Source organism: Anopheles nili, chromosome 3 (genome assembly GCF_943737925.1).
Source record: "Anopheles nili chromosome 3, idAnoNiliSN_F5_01, whole genome shotgun sequence".
Lineage (NCBI taxonomy): Eukaryota > Metazoa > Arthropoda > Insecta > Diptera > Culicidae > Anopheles > Anopheles nili.
Window position 1 is genome coordinate 36,803,113 of NC_071292.1, and position 25,517 is coordinate 36,828,629.

Consider the following 25,517-nt stretch of genomic DNA (forward strand, 5'->3'; position numbering starts at 1 on the left):
TTTAAGTAAACTTAAACTAATGTTCGTTTCTTATATTCGTTTATCAATCGGACGTATCATTGTATTCGTTCTATGTCATAGACAAAAGCCCATCTTTAAAATCTGTTAAAATACCGTAAAATCTGTTAAACCGCTGCTTGTCCTATCAACAACTAAGATAGTGAAGTCACTGAAAGACCTACTCTTCAATGTCCTAACAATATCTACGAAAAATAATAGCTTGTACCAAAAACAATCTGAAGATACATTAGGCATAAAATCATACCCTGCTAACAAGTTAGCGTGCTAACAACATCTACAAAATATACCTTTAACCAAAAACTTTCTTATCATAGCTTTGAAACAGTGATATATCTTTCTATTTCTCCTTTTACTTAGTGAGTTTCAAACGGGCAGAAAATAATATCAAATCTCTTCCAACATAATTTCCAGCGTAAATGCGATTTAGCTAGATTTAAAAAGTACGTAAGTGAATTTTTAAGCCATAAGCTCATTTGATTACCTGATTTTTGTCCCAGCGTTAAATGGAGATCTATTTCTTACTGGCAAACTCAAAAAGTTTAGTATAATGTCTAACTTGATTTCGGATTCACGACACATCCACGTAAGCCCATAACGGAGCACATTACCATTCGATTGTGCGGCACTTAACATGCATAGCACAGCATAAAGCAGTAGCCTTTTTATTGGCGCTTTTACAAGATCTACATGCAAATCGATTGATTAACACAAATTGCTCGTTTCGACTACTGGTACCTGTATGATTGACGTGGTCTCATTCAACGACTCCAAGATATTCACACACGTGCAGGTAAACCATAATGTGTGGGCAGACTCGTAGCATTTTAACTGTTTTTTACACCTTTAAATTAGCCATAGATACATAATACACAATACGTTTTGTGTATATAATACAAAATAGTACGAGTAATGAATGCTTCTGAGTCACCGTATTACTTCTGATCCGTACCCATTCCGTGCCATAATATGTATCTTTTTTGATATGTAAATTTTAGATGAAATATGTTTGCTTTCATTGTAATGAATGTAATCACTTATCTCGCTTTCATCTTTTATGTAGCACTTATCAATAACAACTAATAAAGAACAATGTTTATTTCGTATCTAACACCGGTTACTTGCTCCGAGAAAACAGGTCCACAGAATAATACAATAAAATAGCATTTTAAATTATTCACATATAACTTACAAAAATGCATTTTAATAAAAATGAATGCACACTGCATTTATACATCATGAATTGCAATACATTACGATACTAATACAATATTCCGTAGAAGTCATAAATAAAACAATTAACAAATTTACAATTATACAGTTATACATTTTAAACTGTGTAAAAAATCCTACCTAAAGTATAACTGTATAATTTTATATTTGTTAATTGTTTTATTTAGTTTCCTTTGTTGACTGTTTATATAGTTTTCGGTAATAGTTGTGGCAAGTTGCATAATTATAGTTGTCTAAGCAGGGCAAACTCATTATTCTTTAGCAATAATCCTATATTCATTTTGTAATGAATATCAACAAAACACATATATACGTTTATCAAACTAAGTATTGTTACCGAATGAGCTTTCAGAAAGACACAAATTAAGTTCTCAAACAATTTAACGAAACCTCTATTATGCTAAGCTTGTAAAAGATCAATTGCATCACTAGTATAAAATAAAGTTTATTTAAAACTATTGGAATCAGAAAGTAACTTGTAACAATAAAGCTAATAATACAAACTAAAACTCAATTATACTCATACTCAAACGAACATATTCGAATAAGATATAATTTTTCAATAAGTTTTAGAAAATAAATGTTATATTTTTACTACTGAAATATTGTACAAATTGATGCAAGAAACACAGAACGAAGAAAATTGAAATTTTACGGAAATTGAAAAAATAAAACAGGTATAGCAAGACAAAACGGAATGTGTTGTACTGTTGTGACAGAAGAAACTGTTCAAAACACGGCTCGTTCGTAAACTTAAATGCTCACATTCATTACACGTACGCAGCACAAACGATTGATGCGCTTGCTACACAGGCGTCCCTTTCGTTTAACGACACAAGCATGCTGAAGGCGTAAATCTTGCAGTGGTTTATCCGGATACTTTCCTGTTCACCGCTCTGGATACTGTGAGCTCAGCACGCAGGAAATGGGCAATAAATTTATCACTAATTTGGTGCATAGTTCAGTTGCATAGCAGCCGTATCCAATTTCTGAACGACCTATTCCCGAGCGACTCGGTGAACCTAGAGTCAACAGGCGACGAGCGGATACCACGAATCAACCATCATTCCGCTTCTTTTCAATGCTACCTCGGGCCCAATGCTCCTGGGAACAGGCTGCGTCGCATTTTTTTTCTCTTTGCCCACCGTATTCGTTGGCGCAATGTTAAGCGCACATCAGCGACAGAACTGTTTCTAGCCAAACACTCTCGCAGCAGCCGGGTGCTTCGTTATGTCATGGCGCTGTCACCGTTCTACGGAATGACAGATGCTACTCCCATCTTTCTCATTCACTAGACCGTTCGTATCATCCCGTTGTGTATTCTCAGAAAAAAGAAAACAATATACGTTTACACGCATGACACATGACGGTATAATAAATCAGCAGCTCTAGTGTACTCTAGCGCCTCACTTTTCGTCCAACTTCTTACACAAACGTGCATACATGGTTGCTTTTCTTTCGCTGATTCTAAAGGGATTTAGACGAGAGTGTCTAATTTGGAGTGACTTGTTTTGAAATAGCTTTTTTGAGTAATTTTCTATCTCTGCAGCTCTAGCTCTCATCTATGCTGCCTCTGCTTTTCTGGGATACTTGACATTCCCATAAAGGGCGCCAAATACTCGGCTTTTCTGTTCGAACGCATGGCACACGCTTGAAGATAAATGCGGGCTGCATTTTGGACCCATTAGCGAGGGTCTGACAGCACGACAAATATCTACGAAGGCGCAGTCAACACCCAGCTTACGAGTGTTGGAATTTTTCGTTTACATGAAATCGACAATTCGTTCCCAAGTGTGGTGCATACATCCTTCGGAGGTAATTAGAAACGAAATAAATAGCACAGACACGACACACACTTATTAGCAGGCAGTGTCGTTTTACGACCTCTAGACAAGGCTTTTTTTCTGCACTGAACATTTTGTTTCGCATTTTACAACTAGCCCGTGACATAGAGGCGCCTAGCGCTTCCAGCTTAACTGTCCATAAATCATTATTCAAACGGTTGTTTTAACTCCCAATTTACATTCTGTATTCCTTACTTTCTACTTGTGCGATCAGAACTTGCGTTTGGTTAGCTAATTTTTACGAAGTCGTCAATTGTGAAGTCCCTCTACAAGTTATTCATTCTGAAGACTTGCTAGCCAAAAAGATGACTATCAAGCCGGGCATGTGCGTCGCTTGCTCGAAAAAATTATCTTCATCCGTTTCTAACAATTTGACGTGACTAGCACATATTCCGAATCTACCTGTTATATACCTGAATAATCCAAATGTTTTCTCTTCCAAATACTTTCACTCTCCTCGATAAACCTCACTCGCGTTGTACATCGTTAAGAGTAAACATTTGCTCGTCAAGCTACCGGTGGCGTAAAGCTGGTGAAATGACATAAACCGACAGAAATTTCTGTTCCGACGACCTCATGTCTGTTATGTTGGCAGTTTGGGTGATTCGCTGGGGACGCTCACTTCCTTTCGCTGTTGCCAACGCTTGGTAGTCTCGGTTCACGCCGTCCCATTCACTCAAGTAAGCAATTTTCCAATGCCTACTCAACAAGGGGATTAGTAATTAGCTTGAAGTGGTGCATTCAACTCCCTTATTTCACATTATTATTACGTCTATCTTTCGTGACATTTGCTGTCAGTTTATTGTTGTTGACACAAAGGGATCGTGTCTACCTGAATTTGTGAATGCGTTGTACCGTGAAATGGCGACGAAAAGGCCGTAGACGGTGACAGCTATCCTGGATACATATGATAAGATGAAAAAAGAACGGAAGATAACAAATGGATCGACCCAAAAATACTGCGGTCGAGAAAAAGGTATATCCTGTGACCAAGTGCCAGAATAGTGAATCCGAAAAAAATCCTCGGCAAGTTGAGCTCATGTATACACACTTTCAATAATTTTTTTTGTAAAATCTCTTTCCTACTGGAAGAAATTTCTTCTCTTTTCTCTTGCTACACGATGTCCAAATCCACAAAGATCAGTAAAGCTTATCTTTGCCATAGCCCATTTTCTTCCAAAGCTTTGACAAGTTTGCGCATATGCTAAATAACAGGTTCTAACGACCAAACTTAATGGTTATATTTGTATATAAAATGGATCGCATCGTCGACGGATATTTAAAATACTTTTTTTGCGAGCCAACTAATTCCACTTAGCTTGCATCCATCCTTCGTATGGTTAATCGTTGCTGCAGCTTACTCTAATTGAGGTTGTGGAGTAGTTTCTCTCACGCACGCATTCATGCAGTTGGCCTAAAAATATGGATTCCACGAAATAATTGTGACAAATATGAAAAAAAAACAAAAAGAAAATTGCAATTTCTTAAAATGAAGTTTTTAATATTATATTTACAGCATTCTTTTAACCAGCTTTGTTTTCAGTGGTTAGTATGCATACAGTTTTGAATGCGGGGAAGTTTTATAACTATCTTTATACAATATTCAGTTGAATATTGTGTTCAAATATTTACAAATGTTTATTATTTTACCAATAAAGTTAAAAGCTTCAAAACTAATAATAGCTATTTTACTCAAGTACACTAGCTGTACTTTATTTGTGGTTTAGGTTAGTTTTTGATAAAGTTTAAGGAAAAGAAGAAGAAAAGGATTGCAATTTCTCAAACGCGTAATGTTTCAATTTATGGTCACAACATTCTCTTCATCAGCTATCTTTATATCATATTGAATCGCGGATTATGTGTGGTGATTCAAATATAGCCAGGAATCGTTATATTGCCAATGAACTTCATAAACTACGAACGTAATATTAGTTCATTCCCTCATAATCGCCATATACACAAACTGTACTATATTTTTGATAGAGAAAATTCAAAAAATTATTAAATGAAAAAATCAACCATTAAACCACACCAGACTGCAGGCGGCTTTTTGGCTTGGACAATTTTGTATACGGTTTCGGTGCTGTGGAACTAACCAACTAGGCTGCAGCGATCATATTCCAGCATGGAGAAAAAAATGCTCGGTAATAATTTATACGCGATATTGAACCATAAATCATTTAATTCTTCACGCTCAAACTCAACCGAGTATAATGACGGGCGGAAAAACATGCACAAATAAATCTTGATTATTGTGAAGCCCCGCGAGAGATTGGCCAGGCCCGCGAGTGCGTTGCGTCGTGCCGCGGTTGTAAGTGTGTTGGTGCACACACTCTACTGGGATGTCGTAAAAGCCGTCGTAAAAGTGGCCTACAACCACCGGCCAACTACGGCGGTGGCGGCCAGAGTGTAGGGACAAAATGCCAGAGCATAAACGTAATCAAGTTTTTAAAATGTTCTGAATGTCGGACCGGATGGTTAGCAATATCGCGGAATGCACATTTCGCTGCGTCTGGTGAGTCGGCGTAGTCGAGAGGTTACACGAACCGGCTCTGTGCAGAGCAGCACCCCGTTGCCAGCAGGGTCGATCCATAGCGGCGGCAGAAATCTCGAGAGCTGGGGCGATAAATCAAAGTGAAGGACAAAATTAAAACCACGGTGTCAGCCCTCGAGGCAAATTTCGCCACACAGCGTTTCAGTACGTAGTAGGCTGATGCACTGGGCCCACGGTACCAAAGTAGGTAGTGGTAGCACGCGGTATCATGGCAACGACGAACGAAATCGAAACGACTCGGAACAGTAAGGTAGCACGCTTGAAAGGAGAAGACAAATCGCACCGAAAGTTAATTGCTGACAACCTACACCGCGAGCTGTATCTCATCATACCGCCAACGTGTTCGGATCGCTTGCAGCCGCTTTTCGTCACGGTACATTTTATCGGGCTCTCCAACCAGCAGCCACGTCCGCGGCCGCCCTTTTCTTCCAACACCCCGTTCCGAGAGCCGGTTTTCGCTTGAATTCGTCTGAAAAACGATCTCATCATTTCCAAAGCTGCTGTCTCGGAACGAACCGGCGTTCATTCGATCGCCTGCGATCCTCTCACTCTTATGCTTACACACGCACACACGCTTCCACCCAGCGGTCGTACGTTTCGTTTACGCTCAAACCAATCGTTCAGAACTGCCACCCTTGTTCCACAAGCGCTCTTGCTGGGCCTGTCATTTCCCATGCGCGTTGCAACCATCGCCGTCGGAGCGCGATCCTCTCAGTCGGTACGCAGAAGAGTAGAGGAAACACTCCAATTGGTGTGATTAATAGGAAACGCTAGCGACAGGTGGCGACATTAAACTGACAACGAATTATATACACAACGATTCTGTGACAGGGGCAAACAAACAAATAAATCTTGATATCATCCATTAAAATAATTCACGGGATAGCTTCATTAATAACTGCGCCGTGGCCATGTCGGAGTTTTGTTTGCCCGTACGGCCCGATCACACGGCTCGTCTGTCCCACACACACTGCGCACACACATACGCAACGGCGTATATACAGTCGCCGTGGTCATACGCACAGGAAGGTCAAGCTGCTGGATGCTTATCATCACAAGTTATGAAGGAAATGTTAAATTTATGACCGTCGCGATAATGGTTATTTTGAATTTCACTCGATTCGACGAGTCACTGCGCCGACAAACCTCCGGTTGATTACTAGGCAGGAAGATAAATATGCGAGTGAAGAATGGTCGACACTCTGCCCAGCTTCTGCTTGGAGCACAATGGTTCAAAATCACAACCAAACGAGTTCACATTAGACTCGATTAGTACAAATCAGTTAACGGTTGAGTCGTGCAAGTGACAACTGCATCAAAAATATTCAAAAGATGCGGGATATATTTTCGTTAAACTTAAGAAGATTTGATGAACTAAACCTGGTTGAAAACATAATGTGAACAAAATCTTTATGGAAAGTACTTTACATCAGAAAGTGATATACCAAATATTATACATATATTACTTTACACCGTATTATATTTCAACATATATTTTCTTTTCATTGAACAAAATCAAATCAGTTCAATGAAAAAATCACTTTGATGAATATTATTTTTCCTACTAACATTTTGGCAGTGATTTATATTTCTTATAACATAATAATAATATTTTTTGAATTTTTCTTGTAACGACGTTTGATTGTTGTTTCATTCAAGTATAATCTTGTCCATTTATCAACGATTTATACCATTTTTAACTATGGATTTTGTTCTGTTCTGTAAAGTTATATATTTACAATATTTATTAGCAACAACGCTGCCGGTAGTTCACACATTTATGGTACTCATCTTGAGAAAGATGATGTAAAACATCAACTTGAAACTAATATATCAAAGGTAGTTTCACGTAGTTCAAAAAGATGCACGAAGTTCGAATTTGCGTACATATAAAACCATATGGTTTTAAACCTGTCTGCGATGGGTTTTAAGTGTGAATCAAATGCTAATAAAACATTTTATTTATTAAGATACAAAGCGTGTGTATAATTTGTTTCAAGCATTTGATTGGATTTTTCACAATGCTGATTTCAGTGTTTGATCGTTTGTTAATCATTGGCTTGTAGACATCGAGAATAACTACTGCCAACGAACGGAATTATATAGATAGATTATATATAGAAATATGTAGGAATTGCCTCACGAATCGTTGAAATCTGCGTCCAAGAGTAATGAACAGGATCATATGCCTCAGCCCACACCCGTTCGTCATAAATTATAAATTGTGAAACAAATCAACACCGGATCTACAGAACCACACAGCACTCAATATCATCTTTTCCGTCGCCATTTCAGGCCGACAAAACCCATACTGGCACAAAAAACGACACCCTGTGCACGAATCGAGAAGAACAACCTTTGTGCTGTAATCAAGATTAATAAATTATTTAAACTGTGTTTATATGTAAATTATGCATTAATATTTAACGATTCGTGGCTCTGCATCCGTCCTTATTCATGCATCAAAGGTTTGGAGAAGGTTGCTGTGCACATTGGAACGCTCATTTGTTAATGATTTCCCAATAGATTGCGTGCACCTAGTGTAATGTTTTTAATTGATTTTTTTACTTTAAGGATGTATTGTATTTTAAAGGAGATTGGACAGAGGTATATTCATTCGAATAAATCTAAAAATAGCTCTGTACTTTACTTATAGTCGCACGCACGTGTCACAATGATATATTCGAAAACGTTAAACCCAACAACAAACGAAATAACACAATCCCAAGCAAACCAAAGTGGCATATATCGTACCGGTGGCAGCAGCTGTGTTAAATCCGACAGACGACGCCACAGCACTGTCGCGGGTGTAAACGAGAGTCGTCGTAACCACCTTTCTCCCGTTTACGAAACGATTTTTTAAACCTTTTCTTTGTAACTGCATTGCTGTCGGTGATGTTTTAGAGCTGTCCTCGATTGCCACTGGTAGATTTATGGCTAGACACGAAAATCCTCTACCCGAAGGGAAAGATGAAACGCGTATCTCTTAACTCTCGGCTTTACGACCACATTTTCAACACTGTGGTTTTAAATGAGCCTTGTTTTGGTTGAGTATCCTCGGGAGAACTTATAAAAAGTCCAATAAGAGCGCTAGCTATTTGTAGTGATGAGATCAATAATATGTTTAAAAGGGATATCGCTGAAAAACTTAACACTGCGTACGGGAAGCTTACAAATCAGGATGGCACATATATTTTTTCACTATAAAAATGTTTTAATGAACACCATTATCATTTTATAAACTATTGAAAAGTTTTGAGCTGTTTAGTAACAATGCTTCATTTGCAAAAAAAATTAAATAATGGCCAATAGTATCATTTTATATTTTTTGTAATCGTAATAATGTGCATTTTTCGTAATACGTTATCCATGAATTCAAATGTGCTTTTAGTATAATAGCTTGGTAATATGTTTATATTTTTGTTCTTTATTGTCCCAGATTGATATTCTACTAAGTAGGGTCATATCGCATTGGATTGTATTTAACGAAATGATCAACTGATACCACCGTGCATAGTATATTTATAATCCTTTTCAATCATTTTAACGTTCCTTATATGTCTTGTTAATCTATTCAATTCTCGGTAATCGGGCAGCCGTTCGTTCGCTATGCTTAAAAATCATGCGTCCGCATGAAGCCAAAAGCGGTTACGGATTAACATTCATTCTACGGTTTGTTTGTTGAATATTTATTGCTATCATTGTGGTACCAGCTTCTACGGTTCTTTAGTCATGTGGGTTGAAAAGCACACTACCAAACCAAAAACGACAGGTTCGTATAATTTGTACCTCCGTGAGACGAGCTGTCAAGTACGAGAGAGTGCAAATGCATCTGATGTTCGTTCCCCTCGATCACGATCGTGTCGGTATTCTCGATATCATTAACGATATAACTTACGTCGCGCATGTTGGCCGTCATCGATCAAATAAGCATTAAGGAGCCAATGTCAAAGCGATGGCCTACGTGGTGAGCTGTCAACGAACAGGCTGAAATATAGTTATTTGAGTTAAAAATAATTATTTATGAGTGCTGTGCACTCAACCATTTGTGGCCGAGAAAATCGTTTCTTTCTTTGTTTCACTTCTTGTTCCATCGTGAAGTAACGACGATGGCAATGACGTGCTGACACGGAGATCGTTCGTCTTATGCGATGATGCACACTAGGTGCTATCTATTGAATCTGGTGCTTATATGCTGGTGGAGTCAAACAACATTGTTAAGATAGATTTCATAATAATTATGCTAAAAAAGTATCTTTTAGCAACGACTCTTATAATATATAAAATGCTTAGTTGCAACTTAACACAATAGCTCCGCGGAAAAAATCCTAGAATAGTTGTGGAATGCTTTTAATTAACTTTGCTGTTCTTGTTGTGATATTCTGAACAAATACAATATCCATGTTCATTCTTTGTTGATGTTTAAACAAGCTTTTCATAAAACAATAAATTGGATGATACGTCGTGTAAATTTAAATCACACGTAACTGCTATTTTTAAATGAATTGTTTGAATATGAAACATAGATTATCCGTAAAATAAATTCATTTTTTTGGCAATCCTCTAATGGTTTTTGCAATGCTAAAATACGCAAAAAATAAAATTTCAAAATTTTCTTATCCTGAACTTTGATCGTCATAGAGACATTTATATTTAAGCTCTGCGTTTTTGTCAATTTGCTTTCTGTTTTCATCCTATTTTATCTATCTCTTGCGATTTTGTAGTTCTCAATATAATCAGTGCAATAATGAAAACTCCTTTCTCTCAACTCTCAAACTATATTGAAAACTTTACCTTATACAATTCCACATTCGCTTTAATGTAGGGTATCAACAAATGGAGAAAACGAAGTAAAATATCATCTTCAATTCCCATACACCGTTACATATCCTTCCCGTTTTTCGTTCAACACGTGTTTCCTAAGCGACTTTCATTCAAACTATGTTTAACTTTCGGTTGAACTCTCTTTACCACTCTTTCTCTTGCTCTATCTCTCTCTCTCTCTCTTTCTCTCTCTCTCTCTCTCTCTCTTTCATATACACACACATTCTCGTCCTTTATACGCTTTTCTCTATCTCTATTATCAGTGCTCAGGTGCACATTTGTTACAAACCATTGGGTAAGAATTCTACCCAAACTGGTTTCTTCTGAATAAATGTAAACCTGCAATATTGTACTCCATATTTGGGGAGCGAAAGAATAAGAGGCTCCGTAGCTCAAAAATGCATTCTTACCTAAGAAACGTCTTTAATGAGGCGAACAATAACAGTGCGTATCGTACAAATACTCTGAAATAAAATCATCAAGTTTTCTTGCACCTTTCATAAAGATTAAGATGTTTGTGCTTATCATGGTTATCATCTGATTTGCGTTATCCCTTCTGCAAACGTTTATACGACGGCCGTCTCAAATAACGAAGACTGCAAATTTTCACTCTTGGATTAGTGTCCGGCAGATCTAATGAAACATCTCCCTTCCAGTTTGTACGGCTACTCTTCGTTTTGTACCAGGCTTATGTTCTTGTCGATATCCTTCGCCTTGCATCGGGGTATTTTCCCCAATAATACTTATCCCATTTGCTCCTACCCTTACAAACTTTCCACTCAACAATCTTGCTACTCATTTTACACTCAACCTTCTAATTCCGGTTCACCATAGTATTCCCCGAGCGTTTTGGAAACATAACACTATTTCTAAACCGTCGTAAGACATATAACGCATGATCATTAGAAAAAATAAAGTAAAAATTGACATGTTTGAAATTTCAGGCATATTTGTATATATTTAATATTTGTATCTTTTAACGATTCATTTTGATTTTCCGTTAGAGGAGCTGCATGAAAGATATTTGTATATTATGCAATAGGATATTCAGCACCTTATTTAAAAGGTGAGTATAGCTAAAAAATATCTGCAAATCGATCGACAAACCGACATTTATGTGAAAGATATGGATGCATTTTTTTTAAAGAAATATAAAAGCCTAGCACAGTAATATTTAGGTACAAGCTGTAGTAATATTTAGTTACAGTGATACAAGCTTTATTTATTTGATCCACATAAATGATAGTTATTTAAGCAGCTCGACCCAATATTTCACAATCATTTACAGTTTATCTTTCTCTTTTGATCGCAAAACTGGAATTGAATCAGATCTAGCCATATGTGGAGACAAATGGTGCATAATGCACTATTTTATTGCTGACCTTTCATGGCACGTACGGTGTAAGCATACATGTTCCTTGAGTTGCCGAAGCCATTTCTAGTGGCATGTGTTAAGTCAACGCTTGCAGTGTGCTGATGGTAACGCAGTAAACAGACCGAAACCAGTAATATGTAGGATGTATGCTTTGCACGACACTGTCGAATTATGTTGAACGTGGGCAGCGGAAGAACGGAAAAAGGCTGAAACGCACAAGTTAATATGATGGTAGGGTCCATTTGTTGACGATCATTGATGAATCGTGATGAAAAATCATGTTTTTAGCATCAATTGGCTACAAATCACTATTTTGGCTACATATCATATTTTTGATGTCAAATGCTAGTAGTTCTAGGTCGATAATAATGTATGTCGATAATAATGTAGGCGAAAACAATAGACTTCTTGTACGCGCCAGTATCAAAATGACGGCGTTTGTAGTTAAGTGGATGACAAAAGCCGTCTTTACAGTGTGGAACGCCATTTTTTATGAAATTATCAATAATGGTTTTGAATTCACAGAAGAATCGCAACAGTTCTCATGTGTTTATTGTTATTGAAATAAGTTTCCATTATATGAGAGTTTACCACTCATCAGAATCCCCCAGTGTACCAGGTCTGTGTGCAATGCACGTTGGGCATTTACCGGGATAAAAGTCTGAAAACCAAAATCGGATTTTCGATAAACTTTAAATGGTTTCTCAATCTACAGGATTGAACTAAGAAAAATGTGTAATTTTATATTTGTAAGTCTTTTAGTTTTCGAAATACAAGCCCGCAAAATTAGATTTTGCACAAAATGAAGCACAAAATAACAAAAAAACTAACATTTTAAAACTACAATAACTTGATAAATAATTGGTCGATTGTAAAAGTTAATAGCATTTTGGAAAGAAAAAAAGTTATGTTTTACTCAAAACATTTTACATTGAGTTTTTAATGCTCAAAACTTATTAAAAAAATAATTATTTTCGAAATGACAGTGAAAAACCATACAAATTCTGTATTTGACATAGTGCCAAAAAAAGTCCTGCTAGATTCTAAGGTTTCATCTTTCACAAACTGTTCTGTAACGTTAAATAGTTTCAATTTTATGAATGATTTAGGTGCGATCACCCGCGACGAAGAAAAATATTCAAACTTGCATTGCTCTGATGTCAATGACTGGGCGACTCCACAGGTGATTCAATTAAAGCTGTAGTATTGCTGCCTCGACAGTTACTGATCTAAGATATTGCTGCCACGCAATTTACTAATGGAACATTATGGTACTGATCGCTTCACAAATTCCTATATTTAATCTTTTGGTAACTGAAACTTAGCAGATGAACACGAAGGAAGAATAACCATTACTTGATTTGCATCTGTCATATCTACCTTAATGCATTATTGGGCATACAGTTTTTGTTTGATTAGGTTTTACTATAATTAGTTATGCGTATTTTAATTCATCAATCAATAAGAAACCTACTGTTAAGATCTTACATGTTGAGCTGTTCGATCTTATATAAAGCTCAATTTCCGAGGGGCTGATGAATATTCCTAAAATGATGTATTTCATGTCCTTTGTACTCTTTATTCCAAAATAATTTAAAATCTATATGATACAATAATAATTTTGTAATATTGAAACAATGCTTTATATTTCTGCTTAACTCATAATAGCAGAAAACGATAGAAACGCGAAAAGGAAAGAAACAGAATCACGAAAGGGCTTTCCAAAATCCTTAAAAAATGTTTAGTATTAAAAATATATTAGCCACTTTGTTATGTATTATTACAAGACTATAACAATGTAGGTATTACTATATGCAATACAAATTACTCTGCTTCAAAAATTATTCCAATTTCGAAATACATTACAATTGCATATATTCAGGCTGAAATTTACATATAAAACAAAATTATGCAGATTAAGTGTAAAATAGAGAAGTTATTAACGTAAATTTATCAAATTTAAGCTTCTAGAACATCATGCTGTACATTTCAAATGAAAATCTCAGAAAATTCAGGCGCTAGACTTTTATCCCGGTGTTTGTATGGGAGCAAATTACCCGGTTTTATCCCGGTGTTAAATTACCCGTGGCATGTGTATCCCCAGAAACCTTATAAAAAGACAAACAAATTTTAACTTCTCTTTATATTATTACTAAGTCCCATAAAATACATATTTCTACAAGAAGAAGCAGCTGTTGTCCAAGTAGTACAACATAATTCGGTTGCGCGTACATTTAGGTCATTCCGTATCTGAGCTTAAAATTTACTTATTTACTTATCCATCTACTGAGGTATGGGATTGTCAATCAGCACCTTTTGATTGGAATCATTGGCATTATCTGTCCCATATACAACAAGGGAAATAGGCTATGAAGTAACTACTGGGGTATTACGATGTTGAAAACCGTCTGTTTAGTATTCTCCTTGTCTTGCAAGAATGATTTGTCCCCTTCGTAGAAGAACTAGTTGGAAACTATCAGAAAGTATTTTGAAACGAAAAACAAACTGCTGGGCAGATTTTGGAGAAGATGGCCGAGCAACATCTCCACTCTTTCCATCTCTTCATAGACTACAAAGCCGTATACAATAGCATAGCATAGCAGCCTAGCTTACCAGGCCTGGAAAAATCATCACGATCAGCGCCACATGCCAAGTGATGATGGAACACTATCAAGGTCCTTTGCTGCCAACAAGTGACTGCGCCAAATCGATGGAGATATCTGCCTGCCTTTCAACTTGGCTCTAGAGAGGGCTCCAGACTTAGAAGTGAAAACCTCGGGGATCATCTTCAACATATCAATCCAGATCCTGAAATACGCTGAAGTAAAAGACATCTTTGTTTTGCGGCTCTCCTATGTAGCAGAACATAACACAACATAAAATATTGAGCATGTAGCAGAGAACCTGTGATTGGAAATAAACGAAGCAAGACACAAAAATGATGGTGGTACCTTCAGCGGCCCAGCGAATAAATGCGTATCTACACAGGAATGATGTACAGATAGGTGAGTGCACTTTCGAAGTCGTCCAAAACTTCACCTATCTTTGGTCGAAATTCAGCACTAACAATAGCTTTGGAGTAGAATTACGTACAAGGGTGCTGGTAGTCAATCACTCATACTGCAGCCTGAAGAAACTCCTCAAGGAAACGCAAATGCTGAAGCTATACAAAAACAATTAAAGTTCCAATGCTCACAAACGCCTCTGAGACAGGGACTCTGTTCTAAACTGACGAAACCCAGTTAGTCGCGATCGAGAGGAAGATGTCCAAAAAGAGTTCCTGAATGTGTGGAAGGACAATGAAGGAGTCTATACAATGACGAACTCTATGAACTGTACGATAGCTTTACTCTGGTGCAACGAAATAGACTCGCGTCCAGCAATTTGCGATTGAAAGACGATGGAGCTCGACCGCAAGCGATTCCGGCTTTCCTTATAGCAGGCTAAACGGCTGTAGTGGCTGATAAGGAAGTAAGTAGATACTGATCTACCACTTAGGGATCTTTGCTGCAGAAATTGAAGTCACTAGCTTCCAAATGACATCGCCGGCTAGTCCCGGGCTATATGGCAGGCGCATCAGGACTATCCTTCTATTTCAATTTAGAATTTAAAATTTAGAAACAGAGCTTTAAGGGTTGATCCGTTCAGTGTCTCTACAATCATCAGTCCATTTGGAATTAGACCTGTTTGAGTCTTATTTGCATCAGGACAGCACAACTTTCGTACAACGTGTACATTGTGCGACTCCTTTATTGTCAAATCCGGGAAAAAGACGTATCTCAGAGACGGATTGAGGTACTGCAACTACAAATGTGTTCAGTGCTTGTGGCTGGTAGTTTGAGTGGAGAAATAATTTCAGACTCTAGTATGATCGATTAGCAGCTGGCGCCCCAGTGAGTATCTCAATCTCCGCACTACAGGTGACTTTTGAACAAAACTTTAATTAAAGCATTGGACGACTTCAAAGAAATGGTATCCTATCTGTACATGTGTTCTAAATCCAGTTTTGTGTTTTTTAAGTTCGTGAACCTTAACCACAGAGGTAAGGACAGAGGGAGCGGTAAACATTGGTAGAGTATTTATTATCAATTCTGGAAATGCTGTTTTCAGGAAGGAGAATTGTTATTAAGAAATGAGGCAAGCTAATTAACAGTTACGAAGAATTGAATGAAAACGGGAAGCTGCGAACTTATGATTGAACAGATCATTCAAGGTGTTAAATACTTTTTAACTGCTTAATACGTGAACTGTCGCGGTTTTTTTTTGGTCGTGCTTCCCAGCAGACCATGCCGTTTTGTCATACAATTTTGATACCTGCCAAGAAGTCTGTATAAAGAAAATTTGGTAAAAACATGAAACAAGTAAATATTATTCATTTCAATGATAACGCAAAAATAGATCCTAATAACATAGTTTTCAGAACAAAACATCTTATTCTAACGCTGCACGAAATGTTTTAACCTGATGGATCCATCTAGGACATGATTTTTGTAATAGATGAAAGTCTAGTGCCATGGGAGAAGCTGCTTGGTTTTTAAGTTATATATTCTCAGCAAGGCTCATCGCTATAGAGTGAAATTGTTCCAACTGTGGTAACGTGAGGGTTATACTTGAAATATAAAAGAATACTATGGAAAGTCACCTACCTCAAAACTTAAAGTGCGTCCATTATACAACAAATGTATAGAGCTTTCTGAATTGTTAGTCAAATAGACCAAATTAACCAAAACATACATTTGCGATACAAATAGCCTCAAATATGAGTCTCTTCATAAAATTCACTGAGGTTTTTGGGATATGGTAGTGGCATGGCGTTCAAGTGGATAAGACTTTGCTAACGATGAAATTATAGTTTATCTATATAACTCAAAACGTACCCTCAACAAACTTACCCAATATAACGAGACAAAACCTAAAACGTGGTTGCATTATGCAATTGATTCAAAATATTTCATTGCAATAAACAGATAACCGATGCAGAAAATAATGTTATGCAATTTTGATTTAAAAACACTGCCAACCATATATATAAACAAACAAGGTTATAACAAATCATTCGATATTTAAGTATAAATAAAACCAGTTAAACTAAACTACGAGACAGACAGAAGATTGTCTGTTTTGCAAACTAAATGTTAAATTAATTTAGAAGGCTATGTGTATCCCCAAAAAGGTAAGATTCCAAAGTCTCTAACAATCTGTTGAATTCTACGTATCAGTAGAATCACACTGACTAGGTATCGTTTGTTTGACCAAATTACTAACACGTACTTTCATGTTTATTTCAGACAAAACGAAACATCAAAAATAATATTAGCGATCGTGAAGCCTATTACAAAATTTTCCAGAGATCGTATAAGAATCTGCAATTTAGTGCATAATTCCCATTTAGATCAGTCGGACTTCTGAACTTGCTTAGGGTTGTAGACAATATTCAACTGAAACCTGCTGTAAAAGATGGTATCCTGGACTCCGCCAGGTAAAACAGTAATATCATGGAACAAATAAGGAATTCCTAAAACATCAAAAACATGGAAGTCAACTTACCGATGAATATACGGAGAGCTATGGCATTCCCGTTACATCCTATGCGATTGTAGTACGCTATGTAGTATGGTATGGTTGGTATGGATGTTTAAATGCTTGCCTCTATCTCAAGTAAGTCAAGGCCCGATTGAACCAGATGAATTTCACCTATTTTTTAAATTGTAATTTAATCATTTTTAATCAAATCTAGAAATAATATTTTACATTGAAATTTTGTTCCTGGGACATTTTTTTTGTATTGAACACAGAACTGAACGATCGGCCGATCAAACTAGTGCTACGCTATATTTTAAATAAGTCAAAATGTGTAAAAAGACCCGTACCCTCCCGTATTGGAAGCATAAGCAGAGTAAAAGAAATTATCCACGATCCAAAATCGATTTTTGCGCTAAGAACAGTACGACATTTTTCGCTGCGTAAAACAGTAATATCATGGAACAAATAAGGAATTCCTAAAACATCAAAAACTTGGAAGTCAACTTACCGATGAATATACGGAGAGCTATGGCATTCCCGTTACATCCTATGCGATTGTAGTACGCTATGTAGTATGGTATGGTTGGTATGGATGTTTAAATGCTTGCCTCTATCTCAAGTAAGTCAAGGCCCGATTCAACCAGATGAATTTCACCTATTTTTTAAATTGTAATTTAATCATTTTTAATCAAATCTAGAAATAATATTTTACATTGAAATTTTGCTCCTGGGACATTTTTTTTGTATTGAACACAGAACTGAACGATCGGCCGATCAAACTAGTGCTACGCTATATTTTAAATAAGTCAAAATGTGTAAAAAGACCCGTACCCTCCCGTATTGGAAGCATAAGCAGAGTAAAAGAAATTATCCACGATCCAAAATCGATTTTTGCGCTAAGAACAGTACGACATTTTTCGCTGCGTAAAACAGTAATATCATGGAACAAATAAGGAATTCCTAAAACATCAAAAACATGGAAGTCAACTTACCGATGAATATACGGAGAGCTATGGCATTCCCGTTACATCCTATGCGATTGTAGTACGCTATGTAGTATGGTATGGTTGGTATGGATGTTTAAATGCTTGCCTCTATCTCAAGTAAGTCAAGGCCCGATTCAACCAGATGAATTTCACCTATTTTTTAAATTGTAATTTAATCATTTTTAATCAAATCTAGAAATAATATTTTACATTGAAATTTTGCTCCTGGGACATTTTTTTTGTATTGAACACAGAACTGAACGATCGGCCGATCAAACTAGTGCTACGCTATATTTTAAATAAGTCAAAATGTATAAAAAGACCCGTACCCTCCCGTATTGGAAGCATAAGCAGAGTAAAAGAAATTATCCACGATCCAAAATCGATTTTTGCGCTAAGAACAGTACGACATTTTTCGCTGCGTAAAATAACGGATAATACAGTTGAAACATTCTATCGGGAGAATTTATACAGTTGCGAGAACACCACACAATTCTAAGGTGGATCATTACACCAAACAGTCATATGAACCGGCATGGTCGAAACTTTTTATTGTATTTGAAAGTGAGGATGTAAAATTCACAACTAAACTTCTACTAAAAAAAGTCCGGACCGGGCTGTGGAAGAAATAGTTGATGGTGCTCGAGTTGTACATTCCAGTGTTTCGCAAGTAGAAGCAGCTTGTGTGAGATATATTGCTGATGGGTTCTGTTGTAGTGTTGAAGTTATCGGATTCTATGGTTTTTCTAAGATGTCGAGGAAATGACTGTCCATCATAAGTCTATTATGGAGCGTCTGTTCTTCATTAAAGGAGCTCCTTCGTAAGTTTACTGGTTGCTCTCGTATCGGCTCACTGCAGCACCCTAAAAGGCTAGTGACGCGACAGGAAGTTTAGGGAGAGGCCTTGCAAGTGATTCCTGTACCACTGAGCACTGAGATTCAGACCCTGCAAAGAAAAGAAACTTACGATATTAAGTTCGGAACATGGAATGGCAAATACCTCACATCTCACGTGGAAACACTCGAACACTGTTGGACTAGTTAGCATCCGTGACTAGTTTGCTGGCTAAGAATCCATGGCAGATTCTTTAACCTGCGTATCATAAATGAGCACAGTCCGCACCTTCTAAGCTCCGATGATGAACAGAAGCTCTACTATAAGCAGAAGGTATATGCAAAAACACGACGTTAAGATCGTCATCGGAGACCATAATGGTCAGGTCGCACAGGAGGATTACTTTCTTCCAGCAGGCACCTCACTTCTGCTACACCTGTAGTTTATCATAGTAGATTTATTCCCAAATCGACTACGTTGTCATTGACGGGAGGATCTTCTCGGATCTAACCGACGCTAAAACATGCAGAGGCGTAAACGATGACTCGGGCCAATTTATAATTATGGCAAAGGTATCTCAGAAACTTTCCGGGGACAAACAATCGTGTAGCTAGACATAGCTTGCTCACCCTAATACACAGCCTAGACCGGTTGAAGTGCGCAGAAGTTACGGATTGATTCGCCATCATCGCCAAGAAGCTTCTGACAGACCACTGGAACTGAAGGCAGCAACACTTCAGCGGAGCTGTTGATTTACCGAGTAGAACGTAGCCCAAGGTAGGATTAGCCCGACCAAGAGTGCACTTGTTTACAGGCGTCATTTGACAGAGTCGGATGAACACCTGCTTGAGCAACTTTATCAGTTAAGAGAGACATGCTCGTCCTACAGTAATAAATAAGGCACAATCCACGAAAGATCGTTTTGAACGCGTATTTTTTAGCAAATCCCTGACTCGTAATGATCGTTAAAATATCGATATGCATATTAGATATTGATTCTTGTAAAAAGATATGTGTTAATTTCATTTTCTAGAAGCTTTATAACTATGCTGGGAGAAAGAGAGAGCGGAAGAGATGTTAAGTAACTTTCACCAAACCCGATAAAATAATAGAGAGTGTGTTGTTTTATCTTATAGAGGACATAGGTCATTTATAGCAGGGAACGAGTAAAATTGTGATGAATGAGAATGCAAAAAAGATATACGTGTCGCAGTATAATGTTTTACGACTAACGGTGGTGTATTTCAGAATGCATTCTATTTAGTCTTATTTCTATTCTATTTATGTTGTCGGGTTTGAATCGGTTTAATCCGTTTGGTAAATGATTTGTTGTTTTTGCATGTCAAAGATAAAATTTAAATCTCGTTTCTTCGAAGTTGATGAAGAAATGTCCATATTATAGGCGGTGTTTATTTTTGATCTAATATAAGTGAAGTTTTGGATGACTTGTGCATCACCCCTGCATAGAATCGCTTCATCGACTCGTTTGATAGCAGGGTATTTATATGGCATGTACATGAACATGTTTTTCACAATAGTGCCATCTATTGAGTTTTCCAAGACACAAACCATTGAGTCTTGATGGTTCCATGAGAATAATTTCGATGTGTAACAATTTCGTTCAAAATTAAATCTAGACAATAAAAATCAACAGATGGCGCTACAATAGCTTAAAATTGTATGTGCTCCACCTCTGTTGCGATTATTTCAAATAACTTGAATTCAATAAATAGTACAGATCATGTTTTAGCAGACTGAAAAATGCATTATTTTAATTTGGAAAACTGAAGTATATTTGGAACTGAAACTGAAACTGATTTTGGGATTGAAATGTAACTCTCTACAAGTTAATCGAAATATTTTTTCTGGAAATGTTGCTTATATATAAACTCATTTTATTGGAGAATCAAATTAGGATTGTTGTAACGAAGTGTTAACGAAATTTCGAAACACCGCATGCTTGAGCAGTGCACATCAAATTCAATTCTATAATAATGATGTCCACTTTGACGTCTTTGTCTTTATCAACTCAGTTCCAAGGAGCTAACCTTCTATTGCATTCATAACAAATAGAGCCTGTTACCTTTGCAAATATTCTCTTAAGCTAATTTTCACTTTCCAATACAAAACTCTTTGCTGTGTCTCAATTCTTTTAACGAAACATCTTTAAAAGTAAAAAATACTTTAATGTGCCTAACATTTACTCAAAATGGAAAATTTCATGGAACTTTGTCGGTTATGCATGAATCGAAATAATCGTGTTAATAAAAAGCTGGATATGAATCTTGCCGACAAAATTTACCAGTGCATCGGACTCAAAGTACAATGCGAAGTATGTTTGATTATGGCTGCTATCTAACTTTAAAAAAATAACCTTGTAGCTCAACCCGAATGAAAAGATGTACCCGTCAGCGATATGCCTGTTTTGCTGTTTGAAGGTAGACGATATGAATGAGTTTCGAGATAAATGTTTTAAAGTACAAGACATGCTGTGGGCATTGGTGAACGAAACATCTGTTGAATACCTAGAAAATCAATCTGAAGATGAATTAACAACAAAAGAGGAAAATTTGTCTACTCTGGCAAACGAAATGGAAGGAACAGTAAATGCTTTAAAAGTTGCTGCTTTTAATTCAGATACGTCTAATGGGTCAAGATGCGAAGCTGAATATCTTGAAGGGATCGAGGAAACTTTGTTAGAGTATGAGGCTACTACCGAGCCTGCCCAGGATAAAACAAATGCACAAGTGTTTCTCAACGGGGAAGTAGCAAATAAGAATGGGTTGTATCGCTCACTTCTGGTAGCCTGCTCTACATGTGGTCAAAAAATATACAAACAGCGACTAGAAGGACATCAAAACCGACATCTTGGCATTAGACCATACGAGTGCGTTGAATCGAACTGTGTCTCAAAGTTCTACTGCAAAATCTCGCTTCGCTCGCATGTTCATAACACTCATAGCAAAGATCGACAATTATGTGTGCTGTGTGAAAAGACGTTCAAATGTAAAAAAAATCTCTATTTGCACAAACAAGCATGCCACAATGAACGAATATTTCAATGTACCGACTGTACTGCAAGTTTTCCAACTAAGTAAGTGAATCAACTCCACAACATGGTTGTAAAAGCAATAATATCGTTTTTGATTCCGTTTTAGTAATCAACTCAAACGACATTTTGTAATTCACGAAGATAACTGGAAGTATCCATGCACGATGTGCTCGAAAAAATTTTATCGAAAAATAAACTTGACCGTTCACATGCGCTCTCATACGAAGGAAAAACCGTTTTCCTGCCAGATCTGTTGCAAATCATTTGGATACAAAAGGGTATTAAAGGAACATCTGACGCGCATCCACCGTAGAGCAAATTAAATATGATCTGTACAACTATTTTATATATTAGTGATAAAAATGAATATAATCCTACATGGGCATATAATTTATATAAATTCCCTTACACAAACGTCTACGAAAAAAATTGAGAAAACTAACCTTTTTAGCATTGTTTGATTATACGAATATTTAGATGTGATTTGATTTGTGATAGCATAAGCAAGTAGTATTATATGACGTAAGTAGCATCATTTGCAAGATGATTAAACTAAAAGAAAACTAATCTTATTAAAACCATAGACATAGCTTAGAAATGGTTGCTATAAGTTGTGGATGCCATTAGGCATTAATGATATTACCATCTGTTTGAAACTGAAACCGAGCAGGGTTCTATATAGTCGAATGGTTCTTTCGCAATGAAATTTTATTACTGTTTAGTAGTAACGGTGTTTCTATGTACGATTTTTTTTTATTTTTCAAAGTTAGGAATCACAACTAAATAGTTAAATTCCATCAAAAGCTTCCAGTTTAGTATCAGTAAGGCTAATACATACATTATTTACTCGTTTTAAGATAAATGTTTTACGGCATTGCAGAAGTGTTGAAAGTAATATAGAAGACTAAAATACAAAACAATCGTTTTAAAAGTCCTTCAATTGTTTCCTTTTTTTGGAACGAAAAGTGGCGAAATCAAAAAAACAGCATGTAAAATTAACGAAGAAGGCCTTTAGTTTGTTTGGCATTGTACCTGCTACTATCATTAGCGCAAAAATGCTCCATTTCCATCTTCTTCTAATGGACAGCGTGAAAGTAGACTGATAATAAACCTTACCAAATATTATTTAGCTCTGGCGTATCTAGAAATAAAGATGCAAAACATGCAACCAATACAATGTTTCCGTTAAGCATGATTGCATTCATGTTCAGAACGTTTTTATAAGGAAAAGTAACCTTTTTAAAAGCTAATGTGAAACAAACCTAATTATGCGTAGACATATCAGATAAGACTGTAGTTACGTGAATCTTTACAATATGTGAGGAAACATTTCATTCGATTGATTTACGGCACATGCATTGTATGGTAAACAATTGTGCATTTTTTTTTTGTCAAAACTAACCGATTCCGTACCACTATCACTTAGTGGAAATAGATGAAATTACTTTTTTGTGTAAAAAACCAATGGCTATGAATTTTTCTGTCGTTTTCAGTTATCCGATATTTATTGAATGCATCTTTTGTAGGCTAACCTTCCTCACTGTATGTTTAGGTTCGATTGATCATTCATTTATTTTGTTTGCGATCTCGACCAACAAAATTCTTTTCTAGGCTTAGAAATACACAAATACACAAAGAGCGGGAAGAGAGTAGCGCGAGGTATGCTACATAACGGAATCCGTAAAGAATTAATCGTAATAATTAATAAGGATATAAAATATTTTTGAAGTCGCGCAAACGTTTCATGAATTCTCTCTTGAGGCTCTAATGTTATATGTTTGTTTCTCTGAAATATGTGCGACTACAAAGCACACATATCGACTATGCTATCGCAAATGCTCCAGCGAATAATTCGTATGGTGGATGTATTGTTAGACATTTTCGCACAAGGGATCGCTTTTCTCTCCGTACTTCCATGCATTTTCGCAGTTTCTTTTGCAATGCTTTGGCGGCCAGAAGAACTTACGCTGGCAGTTGAAGCTTCTTGCCCTTAAGAACCTTGGTAATGTAGAGATAGAAGAAGTCGCAGTACAGAATCGTCTGAAGAGCGCCCGCGAAGATTGCAATCAGATCGTAATGTCCTTCAGCGTAGTATCGGTAGATCCAGTTCAGCAGGTATAGTGCACGGTAGGAGCCAAGAGCGAACAAGTAGTGGCTGGTGATGCTTTCCGCTTCGCCCGTTTTGCTAACCAGGAACAGCTGGGGCAGAATAGCAACTGCTTCCAAGTAAATGGAGAACGTCCATAGAATCTCAAGCGCGGTAAATGCGTTATTGATCAATAGAGCCAGCAAAAAGCAAGGAGCAATCAGAAATTCGATGCGGAAGGAGTCGTGATTGTGGTCGTACGTTGCTTTGAACTTAACATACATCAAGTAAATTGTGGCTACAGACGTACTAATGAAGACCAGCTTCATGAACGTATTGTAAACACTGATGAACGTTGTCACTAAATCCAGGTAACGGCTGATATAAACGATGGCGAATAGTATCTGCGATTTGCCGGAAATCCCTGCGCAGGATCTAGTCTTCCATATTTTTATCAACAAAAGAATGATTGCTAGCAAGTGTGACAGGTCACCGGCCAATCTGAAGATATTCATTTTTGCAATTCGCAAATCCGCACTACGGCTCGCCTAAGAGGGAGGAACGGTTGGCTTTGGTATGTGTACTGCAAGGATTGCTCCTCGCCTAAATTCTTCGGAATTCAAACAGATACGAAACAGTGAATGACGTTTGCGTTTGTTTCCCACGAGACGGTGGAATATGGTTCTTGGTTTGCTGCTCCACACAATGGGTCGTACTGCTGGCAAAGGCAGAATGACACGAAAATACACACGGCGCAAGAGTAGGGGTTGTTCTGCACACGTAGTCGCTTTGCCGGTAGCCTATGTCCAAAGCAGCTTTTTGGTATTTCTACCTATCACCAACCGTCAATCCACACATGAATTGAGGTGAAAATCTCCAAATAATGGATTTTTCCACTTTAATCACTGTTTTTCGATTGGAAATCTAAGCAAAAACCGGACACCGACCGACTGACGTGTAAACACTTCTTCTTCTTCTTTTTCCTCTCCGAAAGATGGCGTTGACGTTAAACTGCATATGACGTATTTTGACAATCGAAGTTACTGCCAAGGTGTATACAGATTTTGGATACAGTTTTTAGTGTATACAGTTTTGATAGAGATGTTTTATCTTTATTTCATTATTTCATATTATCGTTATTTGGAGAAATTTTCAAGAAGTATAGTACCACACATGAATGCATCAAT

General features: G+C 37.0%; 1 protein-coding gene across 1 annotated transcript; it reads right to left on the reverse strand.

The window, feature by feature from the left end:
- Positions 1–22,977: 22,977 nt before the first annotated feature.
- Positions 22,978–25,301, reverse strand: LOC128727191 (ER lumen protein-retaining receptor). Its single transcript, XM_053821071.1, has one exon. The coding sequence runs from the start codon at positions 24,843–24,845 to the stop codon at positions 24,207–24,209; it is 639 nt and encodes a 212-aa protein (XP_053677046.1). The 5' UTR covers positions 24,846–25,301; the 3' UTR covers positions 22,978–24,206.
- Positions 25,302–25,517: the final 216 nt, after the last annotated feature.